The sequence below is a fragment of the Martes martes genome, assembly GCF_963455335.1.
Source record: "Martes martes genome assembly, chromosome: 12".
In the NCBI taxonomy this organism is placed as follows: domain Eukaryota; kingdom Metazoa; phylum Chordata; class Mammalia; order Carnivora; family Mustelidae; genus Martes; species Martes martes.
The window spans coordinates 96,251,659-96,277,602 of NC_137900.1; the positions used below are offsets into that span (position 1 = coordinate 96,251,659).

General features: G+C 56.0%; 1 protein-coding gene across 2 annotated transcripts in view; it reads left to right on the forward strand.

The window, feature by feature from the left end:
• Positions 1-25,944, forward strand: part of CACNA1B (calcium voltage-gated channel subunit alpha1 B) — a gene marked incomplete at both ends in the record, with an annotated part of 175,908 nt that overhangs the window by 148,767 nt on the left and 1,197 nt on the right. For both annotated transcript variants that reach the window (XM_080820781.1, XM_080820780.1), the window contains 10 exons: positions 943-1,087; positions 6,184-6,311; positions 11,933-12,029; positions 15,009-15,117; positions 20,853-20,960; positions 21,469-21,581; positions 22,583-22,710; positions 24,035-24,170; positions 24,342-24,458; positions 25,543-25,750. In XM_080820781.1, coding sequence (XP_080676907.1) covers positions 943-1,087; positions 6,184-6,311; positions 11,933-12,029; positions 15,009-15,117; positions 20,853-20,960; positions 21,469-21,581; positions 22,583-22,710; positions 24,035-24,170; positions 24,342-24,458; positions 25,543-25,750 — 1,289 coding nt within the window. The remainder of the gene's footprint in view (positions 1-942; positions 1,088-6,183; positions 6,312-11,932; positions 12,030-15,008; positions 15,118-20,852; positions 20,961-21,468; positions 21,582-22,582; positions 22,711-24,034; positions 24,171-24,341; positions 24,459-25,542; positions 25,751-25,944) is intronic.

The following is a 25,944-nucleotide window of genomic DNA, read 5'->3' on the forward strand; positions in this document are numbered from 1 at the left end:
GCCCCCTACTCCTAGCCACTGGTGATGGACAGTGGGCTCGCTTGTGCCCAGAGCTGGCCACACGGGCACACCAGGTGGGGGGCACCCAGGCCTCTGGTCTACCTGCAAGTCTGCTGGACCTCCGGCCCTCGTTCTGACTGCGTATCGGAGACAAAAGTCCATGAAGAAGGGTCCTCCATGGTGGCCGCTCAGGGTGGTGGGGTTGTTCTTGGTGTGTTCTGGAAGCAGCAGACGCCGGTGTGGCTGGAGTGGGCTGAGCAGAGACCACTGAGAGAGAACGGGCTGCAGGCCGCACGGAGTTGCAGGCAGTTGTGTGCGTTTTGGATTTGCAATGAGTCGTTGGGAGAAGTGACCTGATCTCACCTGTGTTTGTTGGACCCACTTGGGTGTTGGGGGTTGCGGAGCAGGAAAAGCCACTCGGAAGCTGTTGCAGAGCTCGGGGAAGGCGATGGTTGCCTAACCCAGGGCGGTGAGAGGCGGTTAGGGTCCGGCTGTTCTTTGGAGGTGGATGAGCTGATGAACAGGGGTGGTGAGAACGAGGGAAGGCAGAGATGACTGCGACCTGTCTGGCCTGAGAGAGAACGAGGGGAGGCGGGGATGACTGCGACCTGTCTGGCCCGAGAAACCGGAGGTGGGGGTCCCCACTTGCTGAATCAAGGAAGGCTGGGATGGCATTTGCTGTGGGAGGGGCCAGGAGAGGCTGTGTTGGCTTCGAGGGGCCCAGAGGTCCATGGAGGGGCACTCACCATGGTGCTGGCTTCTGGTGCACTGCCTCATGTTCAGTAACTAGTTCTTTCTGAGTTAATGATCAGTTTGCAAACCTAATGCCAGAGGATTCTGAGTCCAGTGAGGGTGTGCACTGGAGCCCGCTCTTCTGGGAACCTTTCTCCGGTTGGTCTGGCCCTTCCTTCATGGGCCTCACAGCTCTGCCCTTCTTCTTAGGAGTGCCACGGGGGAGGCCTGGCATGAGATCATGCTGTCTTGTCTCAGCAACCAGGCCTGTGATGAGCACGCCAATGCCAGTGAGTGTGGGAGCGACTTTGCCTACTTTTACTTCGTCTCCTTCATCTTCCTTTGTTCCTTTCTGGTAAGTCCTGGTCACTGTGCCCATGTGCCCACCTGTCTCAGTCCATCCCAGGTCCCCCTACGTCTCTCACAGATCCCTGATACTGATTCATGTCTCATTGCAAGCTGACTCTGTGTTGATGGTCCTGTGTCTCCGGAGACGATGACCTATAAAAGGACCCACTCTGTGATGGGCTCCTGTGGGCCTTTCCTTCTCAGAAAGGGTTTTAAGTTTCCACAGGACACTTGTCCTTTAGCCTTTAGCCTCTGCCCCAGTGGTGAGTTACAGAGAAACAGCACTGCAGCCAGCGGGCCTGGGGCGGACGAGCCTCGGGAACTGGGGCGGTGGGGAGCTCAGTGGACTGGGTCCTGGGGGCGCGGGTTTTGTTCCAGGTCAGCGGACACCTCTGGAAAACCTGGAGCAGGGCGTGACACAATCTGGGTGACATTTCCAAACCTTGCTCTGGCTTCTGATCGGGAGAGCCTGAAGAGTGACCGGGGAGGTGGCTGGAGGTGACGGTGCCTAGAGAAGGGTGGGGACCAGCATGACGGGAGATTAAACATGGGCATGGGAGCAAACGAGGAAGAAAGCAGCCCCTGCAGTCTGCTGGCGTGCTGGAGAGAAGCCCTCGTCCACGGCCAGCGGGGGTGTCAGGTGGCGCGGCGGCTGTGGAAGTCAGCACGGCAGCGCCTCGATCAGGGAACGACAGAGGGGCGGTCGGATCCAGCAGCTGCACTCGGCACATGCCAGAACTGAGGGCGGGGCCTCGAGCCGGTATTTGTACGAGCACGTTCGCAGCAGCATCATTCAGGATGGCCTGGAGGCAGAAGCAACCAAAGTGCCCTCCACTGAGTGATTGGTTGTGACATGGACACACAAGGGAGTACCGTTCCGCCTTAGGAAGAGAGGCCGTTCTGACCCATGCTGCGGTGTGGATGGCCCGTGAAGTCATGACGCCAAGAGAAAGAGACCAGCGGCAAAAGGAGGAGTCACGGCGTGGTTTCAGCTGTCTGAGGTCCCTGGAGCAGGGAAGCTCGTAGAGACGGAGAGCACGACGGCAGGCACCGGGGACTGGGGGAGGGGATGGGATTAGTGTTTCGTGGGGGCAGGGTTTCGGCTGGGGAAGATGGAAGAGTTCTGGGGACAGGTGGTGGGGACGGTGCCCCTCAGCGGTGCCCTTCGGAGTGATTGAATCGGTCAGCTCGTTGCTATGTGTATTTTACCAAATTCAGAAAATAGTCTTAAAGAAGAATTAACATAAATCCTATTCAGACTCTTTTTATTTTTAGAGGGGGGTGGGCAGAGGGAGAGGGAGAGAATCCCAAGCAGACTCCATGCTGATTGTGGAGCCTGACATGGGGCTTGATCTCATGACCCTGAGATCATGACCTGAGCTGAAACCAAGACTGGACCGCTTAACTGGCTGAGCCCCGCAAGTGCCCTTCACTCAAACTCTTTCAAAAAGTAGAAGAGAAACATCTAACAAATCCTGTGATGCTGCCATTATCCTAATACCAAAGGCAGGAATGATGCCACAAGAAAGATAACTACAGACCAACGTCCGTGCTGAGTACACGGTAAGGGTCCTGAACAAGATGCTAGCACACCGGCTCCAGCAGCGCGTTAAGGGGTTAGACACGGTGATCAGGTGGGATTTATGCCAGGAGTGCAGGGATGTATCTTCAACATAGAGAGACTAACCAATGTGATGAGGAAAAAACCTCACACGATTATCTCGATAGATGCAGAAAAGCACTTGACAAAATTCAACACCCTTTCATGACAAAAGCACTCAGCAGACTCGGAACAGAAGGGAACTTCTGTAACGTGATGAAGGGCATTTGTGAAAACCTACAGTTGACATTAAGCTCAGTGACGAAGGACTACAAACTTTTCCTCCAAATATCAGGAACTAGACAAGCATCCCCACTTCTTTATCACTTCTCCTCAACATTGTGCTGGAAGTCCTAGTTAGAGCGGTTAGGCAAGGAAAAGAAATAAAAAGCACCCAAACTGGAGAGGAAAAGGTAAAGCTGTCTCTATTTGCCGCTGATATGATGGTATATGTAGAACGTCCTGAAGAACACACACGCACACGCACGCACAGTGCTAGAACCAATAAATGAGTTAATCAAAGTCTCAGAGTACAAAATCAACACAAAAAAGTCAATTATGTTTCTGTGTACCAGCAATAAACAACCTGTAAAGGAAATTAAGGGAATAATTCCATTTCCAGTAGCACCAAAGGGATAAAATACCTAGGAATAAATACCCGTGAAGATGAAAACCTGTACAGTAAAAACTGCAAAGTAAGTTAAAGAAGACCTAATTAAGTGGAAAGACATGCAGGCCCCTGGATCCGAAGACTTAATGTTGGTGAGGTGGTAATGTCCCCACAGAGGGAGCTCCAGATTCAGTGTGGTCCCTGTCAGAGCTCCAGGGCCCTTTCTACAGGAATGGAAAAGCTGATCCTCAAATTCATATGGGATAGCAAGGAGCCCCAAATCACAAAAAAATCTCGAGAATTAAAGACCAAGTGAGAGAACCCACGTTTCCCTATTACGAAACTCACTACAAAGGTACCATGAGTCAGAACAATGTGGCTGAAGAGACACTTCACCAAAGAAGACATACAGATGGCCACCAGGTACATGAAAAGGTGCTCAGTGTCACTGTTGTCAGGGAAATGCACATCAAGACAACAGCGACCCATCGCCACGTACATTTAAAATGGACTGTCACGAAGAAGACAAGAGATGACAGGTGTTGGCGAAGATGTGGAGAAAAGTGAACCACTGCATGCGGTCAGTAGGAATGTAAATTGGTGCAGTCACTATGGAAAACAGTATAGATGTTCCTCAAAAAATAAAAAGTGGAACTAAAATATGATCCAGCAATCCCACTTTTGGGTAGACATCCAAATGGAAGGAGAATGGGATATTGAAGACAGATCTGCGTGCCCACGTTCACTGCAGCATTACTCACAGTAGACAAGACATGGAAACAACCTAAGTGCTCATCGGCAGATGAGTAGATAAGGAAGACTTGGTGTGTACACACACACACACACACACACACACACGCAGTATTCAGCCACGGGAAAGAAGGAAATCCTTCTGTCATTTGTGACAGCATGGATGGATCTTGAGGGCATTGTGTTAGGTGAAAAAGGCCAGCCAGGAAAAGACAAATACTACATATATCACTTACATGTGGAATTTTTTTTGGAAGCCAAACCATGGAAACAGAGAGTCGAAGAGCTGTTGCCAGGGACTGGAGAGTTGGGGAAGTAGGGATAAGTTGGTGAAAGGGCGCACACTTGCAGCTCTAATATGAGTCCGAGACTGTGAAGTAAAACATGGTGACTATAGCTGATAACACCGCATTGTATAATTGAAATTTTCTAGAGGGTGGAATGTAAATATTCTATCAAAAATATGTGATGGACGTGTTAGCTAGATAGCAGGGGAACTTTGACAACATGTGTGTGTATAGAGACTGGAATATGTACTGTAAGTATCTTGTAATTATGTCAGTCACGTTTATCTCAGTAAGGCTGATGCGGGGGCAGGAGGTGTTGGCATAAGGATAGACCATTGGAGTGGGATGAAGATTCCAGAAATAAATCCAAATATCTACGGACAGTTGATTTTTGATGAGGATGCCAAAGCCGCTCAGTGTGGCAGGGACAGTTTCTCTGACACATTGTGAAGAGACAACCAGATGTCCACATGCGGAAAAAAAAAAAAAAAAGGACCCCTACCTCACCCCATATACAAAAACGAACCTAGAACTGGTAAAAGACCTAAATGTAAGAGCTAACGCTACAAAACTCTTAGAAGAAAGCGTGGGGGCTTTGTCGAAGGATTCTTAGATTTGACGCCAAAATCACAAGCAACAAAAGTGAAAAATAAATTAGACTACTCAAAATTAAACACTTGTGTGTGTCAAAGGGGGATCATAAGAAATGTGAAAATGCAAGCTAAGGAATGTGAGAAAATATTTACTAATCGCGTATTTTTAAGGGGATAATATCCAAAACACATAGAGAACTCTCAGAACTGAACTGCAAAAAAAAAAGCATAAAAAAATGGGCAAAGAATCAGAATAGACATTTTTTGCCAGAAGGTATACAAAGTGGCCAACAAGCACATGAAGATATTCATCATCTTTGGACTAAATTAAGGAAACTCAAAACCACACACTTGTTTCACACTCACCGGGATGGCTACAATAATAATAATTTTTTCAACGGAAAATAACCAGTGTTGTCAGGGACGTGGAGAAATAGTGACTCTTGCGCATCGCGGTAGGAGTGTAAAATGCAGCAACTTCTGTGCAAAACAGTTCAGCCCTCAGGTGCAACAGCCCAAATGTCCATCCGTGGGTGGACAGAGAAGCAAACTGCCGTGTACCCCTGCGGGATGTTATTCAGCCTTAAGACGCCGTGCGGTTCTGCGCCCGACGACTGAGTGAGCCTCATGGGAAGCGGAGAAGCCGGGCCCGGGAGGCCCTCGATGGCCCTGTGCTGAGGGACTCCTCTTGCGTGAAACACCCCAAGGAGACAAGCCTACGTGTGCCGAACAGACACTGTAGGGAAGGGGACAAGTGAGCGACTCCTACGGCACGAGGCGTTTTCTGGGGTGATGAAGAATTTTTGAAACTCGAGAGGCGGTTGACTGATGTGAATGAGTAAAGCCCCTGGATTGTGAAATACTGAATGTATGTCCTGTGAATTTCAACTCAATTAAAGGGGAAAAGAAGCCAAGCTTTTGGCCGCCAGAGTCTAAACCCCCAGCTCCCGAGTCGCTGCTTCCCTCACTGCCAGCTGGGAGGGGATGAGGGTGGGGGGAGGTGGGGCAGCGGAAGGGGGTGGGAGGGGCTCGGGAGAGTCAGCGGGATCCAGCCCCGGGGCAGGGCACCCCCTCAACGGGGCTGGGGGCGGTGGAGTGGAGGGCGGAGGCTATGGGGGAGGCAGGGCTGGCTCCGGATGAGCTGGAGTGGCCTCTGCTGCCGGGATGGTCTCGCACAGACTCCGGCGGGGCGGGGGGCTGGGGAGGGCTAGAGCAGGGGCAGGCTGAGGTCTCTATGTCACCCTTCTCCTTCCTGTCCTGCAGATGTTGAACCTCTTTGTGGCCGTGATCATGGACAATTTTGAGTACCTTACACGGGATTCTTCCATCCTAGGGCCTCACCACCTGGACGAGTTCATCCGGGTCTGGGCCGAGTACGACCCGGCCGCGTGGTGAGTGGCCCCCGCGCTCCGTGGCCCTCAGGGTGGTCCATGCCACGGATCTCGGGACGAGGCTGGGGGGCTTCAGACCTGAGTCACGTGAGGTCTGCCCCTCAGTTCTCGGTGGGGCCCGTGTAGGGTGGTGCTAGGTCCCCCTCTGGGTGGCACGCTCCTTCTCACGCCCACAGTGCTTTCACACAGCTCCCTGGGTGGAGAAATGCTCCAGGAGACCCTCAGCCCGGCCCTTAGCAGCTTCTGAGGGCTCCGTGAGGCTCCGGGCTCTTGTGGAAGGGGAGCATATGGTCTCCCCGCAGGTCTGTCACGTGAGGGGCGTGGAGGGCACAAGGAAGAGGGTGCGGACACAGCAGGAGGGCCTTGTCTGGGGCCTCACCATCCTCATGAAGCTTGGAGGCCTTCATGGCACAAATGACATTCTTCCTGCCCACGGGCTCAGGCCTCTCCCTCTCTGCCATTGCCCTTGGGAACAGGAGCCAACACGCACCTGTGTCCACCCCCCCCCCCCCCAGGCTGCGAATAGCAGGCGCTCGGTGAACTTTCACTGACATCGAAGGAGCTACCAGGAAGGGTCTAGTATGTCGGAGACCCTCTGGTCCTGGTGGGTGAAGTTACTGTGTTGCGTCAGGTGAGGGGTGGCTCGTTTCCAGATAGCAAGGGTGTCGTGAGGGGACCGGCTGGGGCTAAAATGTCGTTCCCTGGTCCGTGTGAGAGTCCCGCACACGGGGACTGCTCTTGCCCTCGGGGCCCGCGACGCAGCGTGGACTCACCGTCTGCCCATCTGTCTGTTCCTTCATCCCTCGCTCCCTCACTGGCTTATTCACTCATTCACGCTCTCAAGCAGGTTCTTGAGTCGTAATTCAGGGCGCGCTCTCTGCATGGCCGCCAGGACACGGAGGGGCCGAGAGCCCTGACTGCTGGGGAAGGCACGGGCCTGCTCCCCGCCTCGGCCGCGGCGAGTGCCCGGCAGACACGAATGTGAGCGAGCGGGCGTCCGTCCCTCCCATGCTTGGAGGCAAGGGGAAGCCTGGAAGATGGGGTGTGGCCACTCCCGCATCCTCTCTCCGTGGCTCCCCAGCCTGCTCTGCCCCCTCACGCAGCTCTGGGCGTGGTCACCCCCTGTGTGGTAGAGGCCTGGGGGAGATGGTCACTGTCATCGTGGTGAAGACCCTACAGCCCACAGATGGCCCGAGCTTCTACCTGTGTTTCCCTCAACGGAAACTCAGCGAGGGGATCAGGTGCTCTGACCCCAGGGCCCGGAAGGCCTGGGGGCTTGGCGGGGTCCCTCAGCCTCCTTTCCTGCAGCCTTCTTGGAGCCCCTACCGCATCCCAGGAAGGTCCAGAGGATGCTGTGGGAGACCCTTCCCGGGCTGGTGTGCCCTGAGACCACGGGCAGCTCCCGCAACCCTCGGGCATCGCTGTGCCCATGGTGTTTCTGGGTGTTCTCTGTTGTGAATCTTTGGCCATTTTCACACATTGCCGAGTGAGCGTAGCTGTTACTTAACATTTCATGGTGTAGGTGACTATTTCCATGGCCTTGGGGAGCCCTGCCACTGTGCTGATGCGCCACCAGGCTGGGCCTGCCATGCCCAGTCTCGTTCCGGGGGCGGGGGGGTGGGTTCTCTGGTCAGTTCAGAGGGCAGGGGAGACTCCAAGTGAGGCTCTTCCCAGGAGGGGCATCTGGACCGTGGGGTTGAGTGATGCTGCTGTTTGCGGGCACAGTGTTTCTGGAGGTTGCGTTGCAGGGAAACGGGGATGCTCTGGGTTGTGACTTGGACGTATGTCCACGTGGGCAGGACAAACGCAGGTCGGTGCAGGCCTGTGAGAGGGGAGGACTTCTCCCAAATCTTTATGAACTGCAGACCCAGGACTTCCCCTAGCCCAGCCGCAGGTGGAGCAGAACTAGGACAGAGAGGAAATGGACCAGGGCTGGACTGTGGTTTTGTGATGGCTCAGACTTTCTGAAATCCAGAGTTCTGAAAACGGGGCCTCTGGACGGCAGAGGCCATTGGGAGTGTGTGGAAGAGCAGACAGCCGATAGAAGCCTCGTGCCGGAGGCGGCCTCTGTGAAACCGCACAGCCCGTGGTCCGAAGTCACAGGGACGTGACCAACAGCTGACGCTCAGCCTTGCTGCTCCCTCATGTGCCTGGGGCTGAAAACAGAGCCTCCAGATGGCAGGGGACAGGGGAAGGCCCAGCAGAGGCCACTAAGCAGACCGAGTCCTGGGCACAGGACCAAGGAGAGTGCTTTGAGCCCTTCCTAGCCTGTGTGGTAGATGCACGGATGTGGTCATCGTTATGTCGCAGGTGGCCACTCTGCCGTCTCCTGGTTCTTGGAGATACTTAAAAAACAACAGAACTTTGTGAAATTTCCACGCTTTCATATGCGTGTGTGTGTGTGTGAGTTTGCACCTGTGTGGCTCTGGGAGTGTGTGCACAGTGCATATGTGCAGGGGTGTTTTTGTGTGGGTACGTGTACAGGTCTGTACCCACGTGGCATGCATATGTGCTTGTGTACAGCAGACATATACGTGTGCACGTGTGCACATAGTTGTGTGTACATGTACGGGTACGCACACATGTGACTGTGCAGGCGTTTGAGTGCAGTGATGTTTATGTGCTCCTGTGTGTGCTTGTGTGCACGTGTGTGTGAACGCCTCTGTGTATGAGTGTACAAGACATGTGTGCTTGTGTGTGGACACGTGTGTGGACACAGGTGTGTGTGGGCATGCCTTGGGGAGATGAAGAATGCACGGGGTTGTTGCTTTCCGGTGCCGCTCTCCCCCATCTTCGTGTTGCCTCACTTTGTGGTGAAGTGTGGACCCTCAGAAGGAGAATCACGGTCCCACCTGTGCGCAGTCTGTCTGCTCGTCTCTGTGCTCATCCATCTGCCCGTCACCATTCCGGAGCATCCGCCGTGTGCTGGGGGCCGGGGGTGTGTGGGCGAAGCAGGCTTGTGCTCTCAGGACGCTGGGTGCAGCGGCACTGGGGGAGGCCAGGGGAGCTGTAGGGGGAGCCCGGCTGTTTGGGGAGGGAGAGACCCATCTGCCTGGTGAGTCAGAGGAGGTGGCATTTGAGCCAGACTGAAAGGGGCAGGATGGATGGAGCTCCAGAGAAGTGGGTGGTGCAGGGCTGAAGGGAAGGGAGTCTGATTGTGTCTGATGGAGAAGAGAACACATTGCAAAGGGGCTGGAAGGGTGACTGGGACAGGTGGAGAAGGCCTTGAACTTCAGGACAGACCATAGCTTTGACTCAATAGACAGCGAGGACAGTATTTGAGTCGGGACGATGGTCTTTCTCCCCCCCTTTCCGTCTGGTGCCTCTGAGGGGTCAGATGGTGGAAGAGAGAAGACGAGCCAAAGAACAGGCGGGGCATGGGGTTGGGTGATTACTGGGGCTAGGGGCTCCACCGCGCTTCCAGACCCTTTGTGATGACGCTCTGGGTCCAGTGAGGTTAGCAGGCACCTTGGGTGAGGCAGAGTGGGGTTTCCTCTTTCTTCCCTTTATTCTAGACATTTGGATCTGATTGGACAGGAACGAGAAACCTGTGTTGGCTGGGGTGCTGACCCTGGGACAAGGGGGTTCTTAGCCGGACCAGCAGATTCCAGGAGATTCGGGAGGTGGGGACCGTCAGGAGAGCCAGGCAGGGGGCCTCAGGCGCTCGGGGAGCAAGAGTAGGGGCTGCCGAGAGGGTGGGTAAGCGGGGCCCAGGGAGCGTCGGACCAGTGGTTCCGGTGTGCGCGCGATGGGGGCTGGGGGCCCGGGCCGGCCGCGCTCTGTGTGGTGTGTCTCCCGCCTGCCTCGGGCTGGGACATTGTCTTGGGGCCGCCGCGCTTCCTGGGGCTGTCGGAGCCCCAGGGTTCCCTGCAGGGAGCTGCCTGTCCAGCCGCGGGGCTCCTCTTCCTGCCGCAGGCTGGGTGGGTGGGCGGGATGGGCTCAGCTGCCTTGGTTGCCGTAACCTGTGACGTTTCCTTTCCAGTTGCCGGATTCATTATAAGGATATGTACAGTTTGTTGCGTTGTATTACGCCACCCGTTGGCTTAGGGAAGAGCTGCCCTCGTAGGTTGGCCTACAAGGTTTGCGACTTCAGAGCCTCCATCCCACATACTCTCCCCTGCCCGAAATGCAGACACAGCACACACTCCCTGCCTGGTTTGGGAATGACGACACCTCACCTCTCTTTCCTCCTGCCCTGCCCTGCCCGCACTCTAACCTCCTGGACGCTTCGGTCCCCCATCTGATCTCCTGACCCCTCCAGCTGGCCGGGGAGAGGCAGCCTTCCGAGGCAGTGCACACAGAGCTTTCCGGCTGGGCCTTGAGGGCAGGGGTCGGCTGCTGGGTGGGAGCTGGGGGCCAGGCCCTGCCTGTGCCCAAGAAAGCAGCTGTCTCACCTGGCTTTGCCTCCAGGCTCTCAAGGGCGGGCTAATGGTCAGACAGGCTGGAGGTCAGGGGCCCCAGAGGAGGAGAGCCTGGGCACAAGCAGACCAGGAGCAGCTGCCCCTCCCAGTCCGAAGAGCCCAACAACCCAGGGGTGTCTGGTCCCAGAGGGAGGCGAGGGCAGAGGCAATGGAGGCCCAAGGATGGGCTCTCCTGCTTCACCTCTGGATCGATCCACTCAGCCAAGGCTGGGCACCCTGGGAGGAGGGCCAGGCCCTGGGGCAGATGTGCCTGCCAGGAAAAAGCTGTCCCTTTTCTGTCCTGGGAGGCCTGCACCTGACCGTGTCTCCGGGACCCCGAGCAGGTCCCATAGGCAGGTGTCCCCCGGGGTGGAGTTGAGGCTGCAGGCCTCGTGGCCTGTCTGCCTCTGGAAGACACAGTCAGCAGCCCCAGACACCTCCCCGGATCTGGAGCCGGGTCCCGTCTGTTGGCCCCAGGCCTGTTCCTGGCATGCTGTCAGGAGGGGGCAAGAGTGGCTCCAAGCCACGTCTGACCCCAGCTGCCCACCGTGCCCCCCCCAACCTGCCCCTGTCTCCCATTTCCTGCCCAGCCCTGACTCCCAGCAGCAGCCCTGCCCTGGGCGGCCTCGGGCGTCTCTGGGCTTGGAGCCGGACTCACCCGTCCAGTTTGTCTCGAGAGCCTCCGGGCTCCTTGCAGAACAACATGGCTCCCGCTCTAGTTTTCTGGCCTGCTTTAGATTTTTCTCCGCTTTCTAGCCTCCAGGCTAACTTGGAAGCAAATTGAGCATTAAGGGACGCTGACGTTTCTGCCGTGGTTCTCAGGCTGGCCTCCTGGGTCAGGCACCAGCTCTCCCGGCATGGTGAAACAGCTCTTTTCCAATTTGGCATTATCTGTGGTTTCTAAAAGTGTAAAATCCGAAGTTGACAACCCAAAGCCGCCCCGATGCAGCCCTTCCTCATCCCTCCATGTTCATTAGCTCAGATGTCACCCCTGCCCGCTGCCCTGCGTGGGGCTGGAGTGTGGAGGTGAGGCTGGGAGGGGCAAGGAGGGGGTCGAGTCAAGCAGAAAAGTCCCTCATTTTGCGTATTTTGACTCTCGGCATGTAAACTGACGCTGGTTAACTGGATCTGTTTTCTTGTCTGCTTCCTCCCCCTCCCCTCCTGCCGCACCCCTTCCTGTGGACCCCACCCTGCCTCTGCCTCTCTGGGCCGGGTCTCCAGTGGGCGCATCAGTTACAATGACATGTTTGAGATGCTGAAACACATGTCCCCACCCCTGGGGCTGGGGAAGAAATGCCCTGCTCGAGTTGCATACAAGGTAGACCCCGACCCTGCACCCCGAGGCTGGCTGTGCTGGGGATGGCCTCCGGTCTCCTCTGGGGGCTTATCCGTCTGTCTGTCTGCCGCTCTGCTGTCTCACTGTTTCTTCCTTTTCTCTGCTCCAACCACGTCCTCCACCTTCCCAGACAGAGGGACACAGATACCACGATGGTGTCTCTGCAGCCGTCCCTTGTTCCCTCGAGTCTGCCCACCCTGAGAGGCCCTGAGAGGCTCAGGAAGACAGAGGCGGAGCCTCCCCCTGCCTTTCTTCCCTTTCCTTCTCTTTCCTGGAAATGACGGGACAGACCACCTTCTTGACAGAAGCTGCTTTTGTTCTGGGCCCGGGATGCCACTCAGCTTCTCTGTCCCTTTAGCGCCTGATGAAGGTGGAGGTATCCAGCCCTTTGGGTCTGACCCTGGGTTGATAGGGTTCTGCAGGGCCTCTGGCACTTAGGAGGAGCCCCCGCCCAGCTCCACACGTGCAGAACTTCCCGGGGTCTGGGCTGCCGTCATCCTGGGGAGGAAGCATCCTCACAGTGGGAAGGAGGCCCTGTGGCATTAAGAAGAAAAAGGGAGCCAGGGGGCGGCGTCCTGCTGTCGTTCCTGGGGCTTCGGAGGGCTGCTACAGGGTAAGGAGAGCCTCGGGCTCAGGTGGTGCCATGCCCCTTCCCTCCAATGCCCAGGAGGCTGAGCTGCAATGAGGGGGTAAACTGAGGGACACCTCCTGGCATCCCTCTTTAGGAGGTCACATGGCCCAGCCCACAGCCTGCTCCCATCTGCCCATGTGTCCTCAGCCACCCCCCATTGGTGTACAGGCACCTTCCATCCGTCCAGCAAACCACCCCCACCCAGCACCGCCCAGCACTGAGAGCCCTCCCGCAGCTCCCGCTGCTCCCAGAAAACAGAGCCAGCCTGAGTCCTGTGGCTCAGCCAGCGTGTGTCTGGAGGCTCCCTGCCCCCGCCCTCTCTCTGAGCAAGCCTCCCAGCAGAGCTCTCACCTCTCTGGTTCTGTCCACGCTGTCTGTGCTCCAAACCTGGGCCTGTCTCTGTCCCCTGGCTCAGCACAGCCTTTGGAAGCTAAGCAGTTGTCTTTGAAGCCATCGGGGGACACCTCTGCTCTCTTCCTCAGCCCTCCCCTGCCTGGCCTGCACGTTGTGCCTGCCTGGAGGCCTGCATGCGTGGCCGTAGCTTTGTTCCCAAGAAGGAGAGTTCTGTCCAAACTGGTACCTGGGGTTGGGCTGGGCATGCAGGGCCCCGATGGGCTAGCCTTTCGGGCCCCTCCCCAGCTGTGCTGGCCGGTTCCAAGGTGCTGGTCACGAAGAGACCAGGGGCGGCTGCAGGCTGGGTGGGAATGGAGGGGCGTAGAGAGCTGGGAAGGGTGCAGGAGAAGGGCAGAGTGCTGTGACCAGGAGGGTCTCAGCCTAGGGCAGAGATGCCTGTCTGTTTGCCCTGGCCTAGTCCTGCTGCCGCTTCCCGAAATCCTGGCCCTTCTAGGGCCTGGTCAGGCAGAGGAGAGCCTCGGGTGAAGGTGCCTTGGACAGAGCTCTCTTTTCTTGGTGATCACCTGCTCGCCCCTCCACGCTGGTGCCCAACTCCCTGACCCCCTGGAGAGGAATCCCTCTGCCTCTCCTTCTGTCATCGGTGCCGGTCTACAGGGACACCGTGCTCTGGAAAGCCCATTTTCCTGGTGTGCGTCACACAGGTTATGTGTGCGGTCCTGGGACCACGAGTGGGTGTGCCAGGTGGGGCTTTGCCAGCATTCGGGGGGCAGAGTCTGGGCTCATGTCTCCAACCACCCAACCTCTATTAGACTGAGGATTGGATTTAGGGCCGAGACACTGGGGGCAGGGCTGAGGGCCCTCCCCAAAGGGGCTGCTGTGTCCTAGGGTACGGGCTTGGCAGAGGACAGGCAGAGCCCAGGGAGGGACCCTGCGCCCCCGTCTCTAGCTCTTGTCTTGCGGCAGAGGACAAGAGACTGCTGGGAGGAGACAGGTGGGTCACGGTTCCCCTAGGGCTCCAGCTGGCCAGCTAGGTGACCTGCCATGCTGAGGCCATTCCAGACACACTAGGGACACTTTTCTTCCTGGACATCACATAAGTTCTCATAGCCTCAGGCTCCGGGTAGCTGTTGGCTGTTCCTGGAGGTCTGTGGGATGGACACACGTCTGTCTCCCACGGTTCTGTCCTTGGAAAATGAGGAGAGGAAAGGGGCGGTTCACCTGGTGGGGAATCAGGGAGCACAGCAGCAGGACACTGCCCCCAGTCTGGTGCGGAGTACTTTTACTCCTGTGCAGTCGTCTTGAGCCTCTCCCGACAAGCCTTCACGTTGGCTCTGTGCAGTCCCATCGGCTCTGGGTCCTTCTGACTGGAAGGTCCTGGCTGCCTCCTCCAGGACCCCTGGCTGGGTGGTGAGAGACGAAGCCTTCCTGGGTGGAGGGAGGCCTCACTGGGAGCCGGAGCTCAGGGCTGTGCTCATGGCTAACCTGCCCTTTGTCCAGGGCTCCGGGCTGCCAGTGGAACAGATGACACTGGGCAGAGCGGTAAGGACAGGGGTCTTCCCACCCGTCTGCGGGCCATCCCAGCGCACCCCAGCCTCAGTTCTGCAGCCCAGACCCCTCCCTCTTGAGCCCAGGCCACATGCCCCTTACTCCAGCCTCGGGCAGCGGTCCTTCCGGCTGAGCACATGCCTGTTCTTTCAGAGGGACCCAGCCTTCTGGCTTGGTGCGATGCGACAGTCCTTACCTGGATGTCCGTTTGTCTGCGGCTCGGTTGAAGCCTCAGCTCCGGTGAGGGTGGGGGTCCAAGGGTGAGTGTGAATGCTGGCAAAACTCCCAGCCACCCAACTTTGCTTGGGCCTGGGCACCTGCAGAAGCCACCCGCAGGAGAAGCCCAGCCTCTAGGGGCCTCTAGCACCTTGTAGTCCCATGGTGGAGGGACCCTGGTAAGCCTGGCCCTGACCTGCTTCCCTTGTCCCTAGCGCCTGGTTCGCATGAACATGCCCATCTCCAACGAGGACATGACTGTCCACTTCACGTCCACGCTGATGGCCCTCATTCGGACTGCACTGGAGATCAAGCTGGCCCCAGGTGAGCGAGGCAGCATCTGGGGAGGGCACCGAGCCAGGGTCAGGCAGTCTCATTCCAGAGCGGCCCTCGGGGGGGTGTGCAGGGAGGAGGGGTGAGGAGGTCTGTTTGGAGGGGACCGAGGACGGGTGCCCATGGTGCCTCTGTCGGGCACCAACCTTGTCACCTGACAGCCGCCCTGGGGCACTGTGAATGATCCCATTTTCATGGGAGGGAGCTGAGGTGCAGTGAGGTTAATCGACCTGTCCAGGTTACCCAGAGCTAGAGCACCCTTCTAGGGCAGAGAGTCTCTGTGCCTGCAGTCCACTCCCAAAGTGAGCCCAGTCCCTGGCAGGTCCTCTCCTGAGCTGACAGGACCGCATGGCCCGTGGCAAGTCTAGGAGAGTACAAACCTCCAGTGTGTCCTCCCCACCTGCAGCCTCCTGTGACGCCTGCTGTACGTTTAGAGGAGATTAGAGCCACCAGAGGGGATCGGCCCTGTCCTGCCCCCACACCGCCCTCCAGGCTGCATTCGTGACCTTGAGCTCAGCCATTTTGTTTATAGCGGATGAGTCAAGGCCAGTCCCGTACCCCACCACCCCTTGCACTCTAGGTCCCGTTCTCATCATCTGCCCAAAGATGTCGCGCCAGAAATTCTGCACCCTGCTTCTTGTCCTGTCACTTGTTTCCTCCCTGTTGGAGTCTTTGTATCAACATGCAGACATGTTATGATCTCTCCCGTCTTTAAAAGGTTTTCTGCTTCCTCTGTCGGCTTCCCTATGTTTATTCTTCCCTTCCTCGCCACCGGCTCCTTGAGAGACTGGCCTGCGGGGTCTGTCTGGTCTCCCGTTCACTCCGCAGGCGGGTCTGCACTGCCGCGCTGCGGGAGCTACGCTCCTTCTCTCCCCTGTCCGCAGCTCAGCCTTTCCTCGGCTGTCGCCTCCTTCTTTTTGGATCCCTTTGATGTCTCTCCTTGTGTGTTCTCGCGCCCCCACTCTCCGACTGTCACTGTGCCCCTCGGGCCGTCCGCATGTCGCTCTAAACACCGGGAACTCCTACTTCGCGTTTTCAGTCCAGGCCTCTTCCTGAACCCCACACCTGCATCCTCATGTGAGGGGGGGCTACGTGAGAAAAGTTATTTACTGTCTCCACTTGGAGGCCCAGAAGTGTTCCAAAGTTCACTGGCCCGGACTCGATCGCCGCGTGTTCCCCGTGGTCTTCCCCGTCTCCATCAGTGGAAACTCTCTTCTTCCAGCTGGTCACTCAAGCCAAAGCCTTTGGAGTCTTTCTTACCTCCTTTTTTTTTTTTCATCCTTACCCCAGCTTTGACCCATATCTGATCCCTCGTCATATCTCCTGGCTCTACCTTCAAAATATCCAGAGTATGATCACTTCTCTGCCCTCTCCCACTGCCAGCTCCCGTCCAAGCCACTGTCTCTTGGGTCTTGGCTGGACTGTTGCCATAGCTTCCGGCTGGCCCGCCTCTGTTCCTGTCTGCCTTCAACGTACCAGCAAGGACGATCATGGTAGAAACTGAACCAATAACATTAATAAACCTCTGGCTAGACTAATCAAGATAAAAGGAGACAACAATAACCAATATAAGTAATGAAAGAACACCACTACAGGTCCTGCCGCCATTATATGAATAACAAGGAAATTTTATGAACAACTCTCTGTCAGTAACTTAAATGAAATGGGAAAACTCTTTGACACTAACTACCAAGCTCATTCAAGCATGGATAACCTGAGTGGGTTAAAAAAAAGAAGAGATAATCTGAGTAGCACTATATTTAGTAAAGAAATTAAATTATAGTTAAAAGACTTCCAACAAGAAAATCCATGGCCTCGTTAGCTCCATAGGTGAAGTCGGCCAAACATTTAAGGAGGAAATAATACCTGTTCTATATAAACTCTTCCAGAAAATAGAAAAAAAGAGCATATTTTTCAACTTACCGTATAATGCTAACATTACTCTGATACCAAGATGAGACAAAGACATTATAAGAAAAGAAAATTGTAGATCACTATCCCACGTGACTGTAGGCACAAAAATATTCAACACAGTTTTCTCAGGCTGAATCTGGATATATATATTTCTATTTACTTGATGACAAAAATAGGGTTTATCCCAAGAATGCAAGTTGAGTTCAAGTTTAAAAATCAATCGATATAATTTACTGTATCAAAGAAGTGAAACTATATGATCATCTCAATAGATGCAGAAAAAGCATTTCACAAAAATTAAGTATCTATTCATGATTTTAAAAATTCTGCATAGCATAGTAACTAAGGAAGCCCCTTCAATCTGACCAAGGATATCTGTGAAAAACCTTCAGCGAATGACAGGGAAGAAAAACTTTTTCCCTAAGATCAAAAACAAAAGGAAGGATGTCTACTGTCATCATTCCTGTTCAACATCTTACTTTAGGACCTAGCCATTGTAATAAGTTAAGAAAAAGGAATAGGAGGGATGCCTGGGTGGCTCAGTTGGTTGAGCGGCTGCCGTCAGCTCAGGTCATGATCCCAGCGTGCTGGGATCGAGTCCCACATCGGGCTCCTTGCTCCGCAGGGAGCCTGTTTCTCCCTCTGTCTCTGCCTGCCACTCTGTCTGCCTCTGCTCACGCGCTCTCTCTCTCTCTCTCTCTCTGACAAATAAACAAATAAAAAATCTTAAAAAAAAAAAAAAAGAAAAAGGAATAGGAAGCATACCAGTTGGAAAGGAAGAAATAAAGCCGTCTGTATTTACAACTGGCATGATTATCTATGGAGAAAATCTGAAAGGCTCTAAGAAAAGGTGAGTAAAATGGAGGTATCTATAAAACAAGGAATGCCAAGGATGGCTGGGAGCCACCAACATCTGGGAACAGGCAAGGAAGAATTCTTCACTAGAGCATATGGAGGAGGCACCGTCATGCTGACACCTTGATTTTGAGCTTCTGGCCTCTAGAACTGAGATAACAAATTTCTACTGTTTTAAGCCTTTAAAAGAAGTTACTAAAACAATACACAAGTATAGCAAGGCTACAGGATACAAGGTCAATGTGCAAGAAGCAAATGTATTTCTACATATTAGCAATTAACTGAATGGGAAAAAGTTCCATTAAAATCGCACCAAAACCATGGAATACTTCTGCGTTGCTGGATAACTCTACAAAGTATATATGTGAGATTTGTATGCTGCCAATTTCAAAGCACAGGCTGAAAGAATCAAAGAAGACCTGACTGCATCAAGTACTGCATCGTCTTCTTGGACGGGAAGACTCCGTGTCGCCATGATGTCAGCTCTTCCCACACCGATCAGTAGAATAAATGTTAACCCAACCCAAATCCCAACAGGTTTTTAGATAGAAATGTACAAACAAATTCTAAAATGTTTGTAGAAAAGCAAAAGAACTTGAGAAACAATTTTGAAAAAAGAACAAAGCTGGAAAACTTACTCCACATGAATCAGAGACTACCTATAAAGCAAGTCAGTTGCAGAGACGTGGGTCGGTGAAACACAAAGAAGACGCACACTTACGCAGCCAGTGGGTGTTTGATGAAGTTGTAAAGGCAATTAATGGAGAAAGGATAATTTTTTCAACAAACGGTGCTGGAAAAATTTAGACAGCTATGTTCCCCCAAAAGGGAAAAATCTTGACCTTTACTATCTTAGTCTGCTTGGGCTGCCAATAACAAAATACCGTAAGTGAGTGGCTTGAACACAGAAATTTATTCCTCACAGTCTAGAGGCTGAAAGTCCGAATCAAGGTGCCAGGAAGGTAGGGTTCATCCCCAGGCCTGCTCTCCGGGTTTGTAGGGTGGTCACCTTCTCACCATGTGCTCACATGGTCTTTCCTTGAGTGGGTACAGAGAGTGAACGAATTTTCTGGTGTCTCTTCCCATAAGGACACTAACTCTGTAGGTCAGCGCCACCCCCCCCCCCCGCTTCTGACCTCATTTCCCCTAATTACCTCCTTCTCAACCTTATACAGTCCCAGTGAGAGTTCAGGTCTCAACAGGTGAACAGGGTTAGTGCACAGTGCAGCCCATAGCACACACCTTCCACCTCCTACCAAAATTAACTTGAAAATGACCATAGACATAATGTAAAATGTGAAATTATAAAACCTCTAGAAAGAAACACAGGAGAGAAATTTTGGCAATTTTGAGTTTGGGAAAGATTTTTTAAGACAAAAAGCATGAGCCATCAAAGAAAAGTTGATAATTGAACTTCATCAATGTAAAAAACTTTTGCTTTACATTTAAGAAAATGAAAAGACAAGCTAAAGCAATGGTGAAAATATTTTTGAAACATAGATCTGATATAGGATCAGTTTCCAGAATAGGTAAAGGTCTCCCACAACTCAGTAATAAGAAAATACACAACCTGATAAAAATGGGCACAGGGTTTGAACGGACGTGTCACCGAGATGTATGTATGGAAGGCAAGTACAGCTCCAGAGCTGCTCAGTACCGTTAGTCATTAGAGAAATCCAAAGTGAAGCCACGAGAAGGTAGCACTATGTGGTTATTAATATGGTTAAAATACTTTTTAAAAGGACAGTATTAAGTCCTGGTGAGAATGCGTAATATGGAATTCTTGTCACCCTAGTTTGGCAGTTCCTTACGGTTTGGCCCAGCCATCCTACTCCTAAGTGGGAAGGAAAGAAAACATACATCTTTACAAAAACATAGATGCAGAGGTTCACAGCTTTATTTCATAATCACCTCCAAATGTAAGCAACTCAAGTGTTTACAACTGGTGAATGGATAAGCAAATTGTGGTCTGTCCATACAGTAAGATAGTCCTCCGCTATCAAAAGAAACACACTACCGACACGTTCGCCAACACAGATGAGTCTCAAATGCACTGGGCTGAGTGGGGAAGTCCCCCAAACCGAGACACCCTGTGATGTTCTTTGCATTCTGGAGAAGGCCACATAGACCGGGACAAAAAACACACGGGGAGGGGGTGGGAGGGGAGGGGAGGGGAGGAGAAGACCAAGGGTCAGTTCCCGAGGGAGCGTGGAGGGGCTTCGGCCGCGGTTCCACGTCTCGATTGTGGGGGTGGCTTCGTGGGTTTATCGCAGTTCACAGAACGGGGTAGCTGAAAAGGGTGAGTGTCACTATACGCACACCACACCAACCCTGATGCTAAAAAAAGATAAATCAGTATTTTATCCCTCTGCTGCGTCCCATCTCAGCATCTGCTCCTTGCAACGCCGAACCCCCATGCCCTGCTCAGTGAGCCTTGCTGTCCTGGCTCATTGTGTGACACACCCTGGTCCCTTTCTGCCTGCGGGGTCGTGCACACACGACACCTCTCCTGACCACCCTGTCCAACGCAGCAGCCCTCCCGGTATTTCTCTTCCCTCCCACTTGGCTTCTGCACCCAACACCCTAGATTTTTAACTTACTGCCACTTTGTTAAGCCACGTCGTGCCACAAAGGCAGCTGCTTTGCTTTTGTTCCATCACCTAGAACAGTACCTGGCACGGGTGGGTGTTCACTCGATAGTTTTGAAGGGCTGGACTGCCACCGTGACCTTCTCCACTCCCAGGGCCCATGCACGCAGGCCTCTGTCTCCAGACAGGAGCCCCTCAGGGGCGCTTTGATGGCCACCCTGGCCTCGCTTCTTCCTGCTCCGCCCTCTCTCCTAGCACTGTCCTTGCCCCATTTCCCTCTACACCACACCTCTCCCTGCCCGCTCCCCAAGGGGGCTATGCGACGGCTGCTGACATCTCTCTTCCCCTCCACACCCTGTCCCGCCCCAGCCGGCACCAAGCAGCACCAGTGTGATGCCGAGTTGAGGAAGGAGATCTCCTCCGTGTGGGCCAGTCTGCCCCAGAAGACCCTGGACTTACTGGTGCCGCCCCATAAACGTAAGCGAGGGCAAGAAACCCCCTTGCTCACCCCATTCCGTGTCCCGCCCAGAGGCAGTGCCGGGACCCCTGGGCCAGGGTGACCTCATTGATAGTCTAGACTTAGATTCTACCTGCGGGAGAATGGTCTTACGAGTGGGCGCATAGGGACTGTGGGAGGGGATCACCTGGGCTTTATTCTGTGGGCCGCAGTCCCCCACGTTCCCGGAGGGGGGTGTACTTAAAAAGACCCAGAGAGCAGCAGGGAGACTCCTGTAGAGGCGAGGGCTTAACGACTAAACCGCACCTCCACTTCACTGGGAGGAGACGCAGAGCCCCGTGGAGAGCCGGTACAGCCCCAGGGAGCGCGTGCCCCGTGTCCACAGACACCACGTGCGGACCGCGCAACTTTGGCCAAGCCCTGTGCCCTTTCCTGAGCGTGTCCGGGGTTCCTCGTGGTGGGGGCTCTTCCCTCGTCCCGCCCCACCTTCCTCCGCTATACTGCATCCCCTGTTTTCTCTCCTCCCAGCCGATGAGATGACAGTGGGAAAAGTGTACGCAGCTCTGATGATATTCGACTTCTACAAACAGAACAAGACCACCAGAGATCAGATTCACCAGGCCACGGGAGGCCTGTCCCAGGTACCGGGTTTCAGGGTTCCCAAGAAGTACACCTCAGGCTCTGACACCCGTCAGCCGTCTCGACAGCAGAGGGAACGCACGTCCTCCTGGGGATCGCACGGCAGGAGAAGGAGGACGGGAGGTCCTGACTGTGGCTTCACCTCTCCGCCCCCAAAGTCAGAGACTCCTTGCAGCCTGTCTGCTTTCCAATGGCTGGTCTCTTGCTGGTCCTGGGGTCCCCTGACTTGGAGAGCTAGTGTTCGGGAGCAGTAGACAAGGGGCTGAGAACATGTTCCCTGGAGATACCACTTTTTTAAGTGGTAGAAGAAAGAAGTTTGAAGAACACTCGAGGTTGTTTGGGGAGGTGTGAGGAGAACTGGCTTATCCTGCACACAGGCAGGGAGCAGAGAGATTCAAACTGGTGGGTCCAAGGCCATGATTGCTTCCACTCATGACTCTGACTTCGTCTCCCTGATGTCGCCCTTCAAAGAGAACAACTTCCTCACGTAGCCAAAGCATCAGTGACCACATGTAGACTCTCTTGTCTAGAAAGTTGCCTGGTGGTCAGAGCTTGCAGGGACATTCCCTCTTGGAATGGGAACTATCTGATGCCCACCCACACCACAGCCCCCCGTTCCCCTGTCTGTTGCAGACCCCCACCCATGCCCTGCCCCCCACCAAGCCCTGAAATCTCAGAATTCTGCTCAATCTGGGGCTCATGCGGCCTCTGCCCGTCAATCCAAGTTGATGAGATGAAATATTTTTACCATTTCTAAGTGGATGCAGTCCCCAGATTTTGTAGGTGAGGAAGCCGAAGCTCCAAGAAGTGAAATGACTTTGCTGATGTCACTTCCAGGCCAGGCTGGGAGGAAGATGTCACTTCCAGGCCAGGCTGCCTCCCTCCTGTGTAGGGGTGGGGCAGGGCCGGAGGAGCACCAGCCCACGCGGCGGGGACACGGCAGCTGCCTGGCGCCCCCGTCTCTGCCCTTAGAGCTCTTCCTCTTCTCTGCATCCTTCTGCAGATGGGCCCTGTGTCCCTGTTCCACCCTCTGAAGGCTACGCTGGAGCAGACACAGCCCGCGGTGCTCCGAGGAGCCCGGGTTTTCCTTCGGCAGAAGAGCTCTGCCTCCCTCAGCAACGGCGGGGCCATGTGAGTGCCTGGCCAGGGGGCGTGGTGCTGGGAGGAGGGGGGACTCCTGGTGCCGGCACCTCCCAGGGGGGCTCTCTGCAGGCATGGCCACAGGGCACGGAGCCTTCAGGTCCCATCGCCACTTTGGGAGACGGGCTCCACTGTCTACCCCGTGCCCACCTCCGCCCAGATGGCTCCCCGTGCGTGGTGCCTGGAAGCTGGTCCAGGCCGGCTGCTGGAGCCGTCTGTGCTGGTCCCCAGAGCTCATTCCCCACCGCGACACGGGTGCCTCTGATGGTACTGAGGTCAGCGGCTTTAGACTGTCCCCTCCCAGTGTGTGTGCCCATTTGCCTTCCCGGGCAGGGGCCTCTGCCTCTGCTCCCTCCCTGCCCGTTGAGAAATTATTGGTTTCCACCTCAATCCCCACCGCATTCTGTTGACGGCGTGTGTGTGTCCAGTCTTCTGACCCCCTCTAAGACGCCTTTCCCCTCAGATGCCCACTCGGGTCACGCTTTCTGAAGCAGCTGTATCTGGTACGCAAACTGGTGACATCCTTCTCGCCTGTCCTCTAACCCTTGCCACAATAATTCTTGGGCATGAACCACCCAAACCAAGTGCTGTGGGAGAGCAGTGACCCGTCCTGTGCCGTGTGTCGCCGAGGGGTGGTGCAGCGGGCTCCTCTAGCCACCCCCCGGGGCCAGCGGGGTCCCGTGTCCGCTCGCACCCCATGGGCGCAAACGGACCGCTGGCTGAGCGCCAAGGGAGGGGCTTCTGCTCGGCCTCCTGCCGCAGGGGCTGAGGGGCGGGGCCCGAGAGCAGACCGGGCGTGGCTGGCACGCTTAGGGCTCCCGCCGTGCTCTCGTCGGCCCGCGGTTGGATGCCCTTCTTTGAAGCCTGGTTGTGGGTCTTGCACTGCTGAGCCCTTAACTGCCCGTAACTCGGCAGCCAGGGCTCGCTGGGCACAAGCATAGACAGGATGTCCGTACTGGGCACTGTGCACGTCGTACACGTGTGGTCTCATCCTTGCTGAGAACCGTCCCTGCTCCGGCTATACACAGGAGGCCGTGTTTAGGGCTGAGGAAGCTGCTCCCTGGGCCCGGCCCTCCCTCGGACTCCTCTCCGGGGCCTTCTCTGGCCGTCTGCTCCGAGCCTGGCGCTGGGTCCACACCCCTTGCCCTGTGGCCGTTTGAGGGCCTGCACGGGAGGGCCTCACGCCGCGGGGCTGCTCCTGAGCCCGAGTGGAAGGGCCAGCGTAGCTTCCTGGCAGGCTGGGGCCAGGTCCTCGGTGGACATTCTGGGGCCCACAGACCTCTGAGCCAACAGGACAATCGTCTCTGCTCTACAGACAAACCCAAGAGAGCGGCATCAAGGAGTCTGTTTCCTGGGGCACTCAGCGGACCCAGGAGGTACCCAGTGAGGCAAGGACACCCCTGGAGCGTGGCCACTCCACAGAGATCCCAGTGGTGCAGCCGGGAAAACCGGTGCGGGTTCCTGGGGCTGGGGAGTCAGGCTGGGGATGGCGGGCAACATAGGGGTGGGGGTGAGGCAGGGACGGTGGGAGATGGCAGGAACGTGGCAGGGAGCCGCCGGGGAGGGGGAGAAGGTGAGAGTGGAGTCGGGGCTGCCCTGACTGTGGGCCGCTCTGTGCCCAGGCCGTGGATGTCCAGATGCAGAGCGTGGCCCTGAGAGGTCCTGATGGGGAACCCCAGCCCGGTCTGGAGAGCCAGGGACGAGCGGCCTCCATGCCCCGCCTGGCTGCAGAGACTCAGGTGGGTGGTCTGGGAGGGTCAGGGTCATGGGAGGGTGGGGGAGTGGGGCTGAGGAAACCTGGCTTGGGGGGGGCTTGTGTCCCACGTGAAGGGTCCCCACCTTATGGCAGCCTGGACGCTGTCGGCCCTGTTGGGGACGCCTCGGACTCCATGATGGACTCGAGGAACAGCCGGAGTCCTCTGAGGCCTGCCAGGGGTCTCCAGCACCCACCTGTGGTCAGCCTCTGTTTGGGTTACTGTGGCCCAGTGTGCCTGACCCAGCCTTTCCCTCTCTCTAGGACATACCTGTCCCACCCCAGTGCACCCACCTTCCCCCCAGTGCATAAGGTGCCTCACACCTTGGTCCTCCCTTTGCCCGGTCACAGCTCTGCGGATGGTCTGCCCTGTCCCTTCTCCGGGTGTGCAGGAGCCGCCGGCTCCGTCCCTGTTCCTTCGGGGATGCAGGGATGCTCAGGGGCAAGCGGGCTGCGTGCCCCTTCACAAGGACTCGGAGAGGGGCCTGCAGACCTGAGGCTGGGTCGGGGGCCCCGCTTGCCCTTGCTGGGAAGGTGAGGGGCTATAGAAGAGCATGGCCTGCGGCCTGAGACCTTCAGCGCCGGCCTGGGGCTGGCCCCATCCCTACCTCCTTTTGTGGATCCTGGCTCTGCACGTTCAAAATGACGTCATCCTCTAAACTTGTCTCTGTGTCCCACTGCTGGTGGCTCCTGCCCTCTTCCCCACTGACCCTGGCCAGCGGGGCGGCCGGCTGGAGGACACCGAGTGGAAGCCGTGGGTCTGCTCCACGTGGAGGGCCCATTTCCACGGGTCCTGATTTCAGCTCAGAGCAGCGGCCCCGTGGCCCTGGCCCAGCAGAGCCATCACACGCAGCACCCCTCAGTGTTCTCCTAGCCCGGCCCCAGCCTCCCTCTTCCTGGCGTCCTCCCCGTCCTCCCGGGACACGGAGGCAGAGATGGACAGCGGCTTGTGCAGTGTGCCCTGGGAGAAAGAGTGGACCTGGGTGGGGAAGAGCTTTCCAGGGAGGGGGAGGGGCCTGGTGGTTCTGGAACCCCAGACCCCTCTCTCAGAGCGTGAGCCCCCCCCACAGCCGGCCCCCAGCGCCAGCCCCATGAAGCGGTCCATCTCCACACTGGCGCCCCAGCGCCCTCATGTGGCTCATCTCTGCAACGCTGCCCTGGACCGCGCCCCGGCCAGCCAGCCCGCGCCCCACCACCACCACCGCTGCCATCGCCGTAGGGACAGGAAGCAGAAGTCCCTGGAGAAGGGGCCCAGCCTGTCTGCAGACACAGATGGTGGTGCGTGCAGGGGCCCCTCAGATGTCCAGGGCCTGGGGCAGGGGTCTGAGACCCTCTTCCTTTCTGTACCTCGACCGTACAAGCAGTCCTGAGTAGGGGGTGGTGAGTCGCAGGTCTGGGGGACCAGGCAGGACCACCCGCCCCCCTCAGCTCTTACCCTGGGTCCTCCTGCGAGTCATGGGGACCAGGTCTGG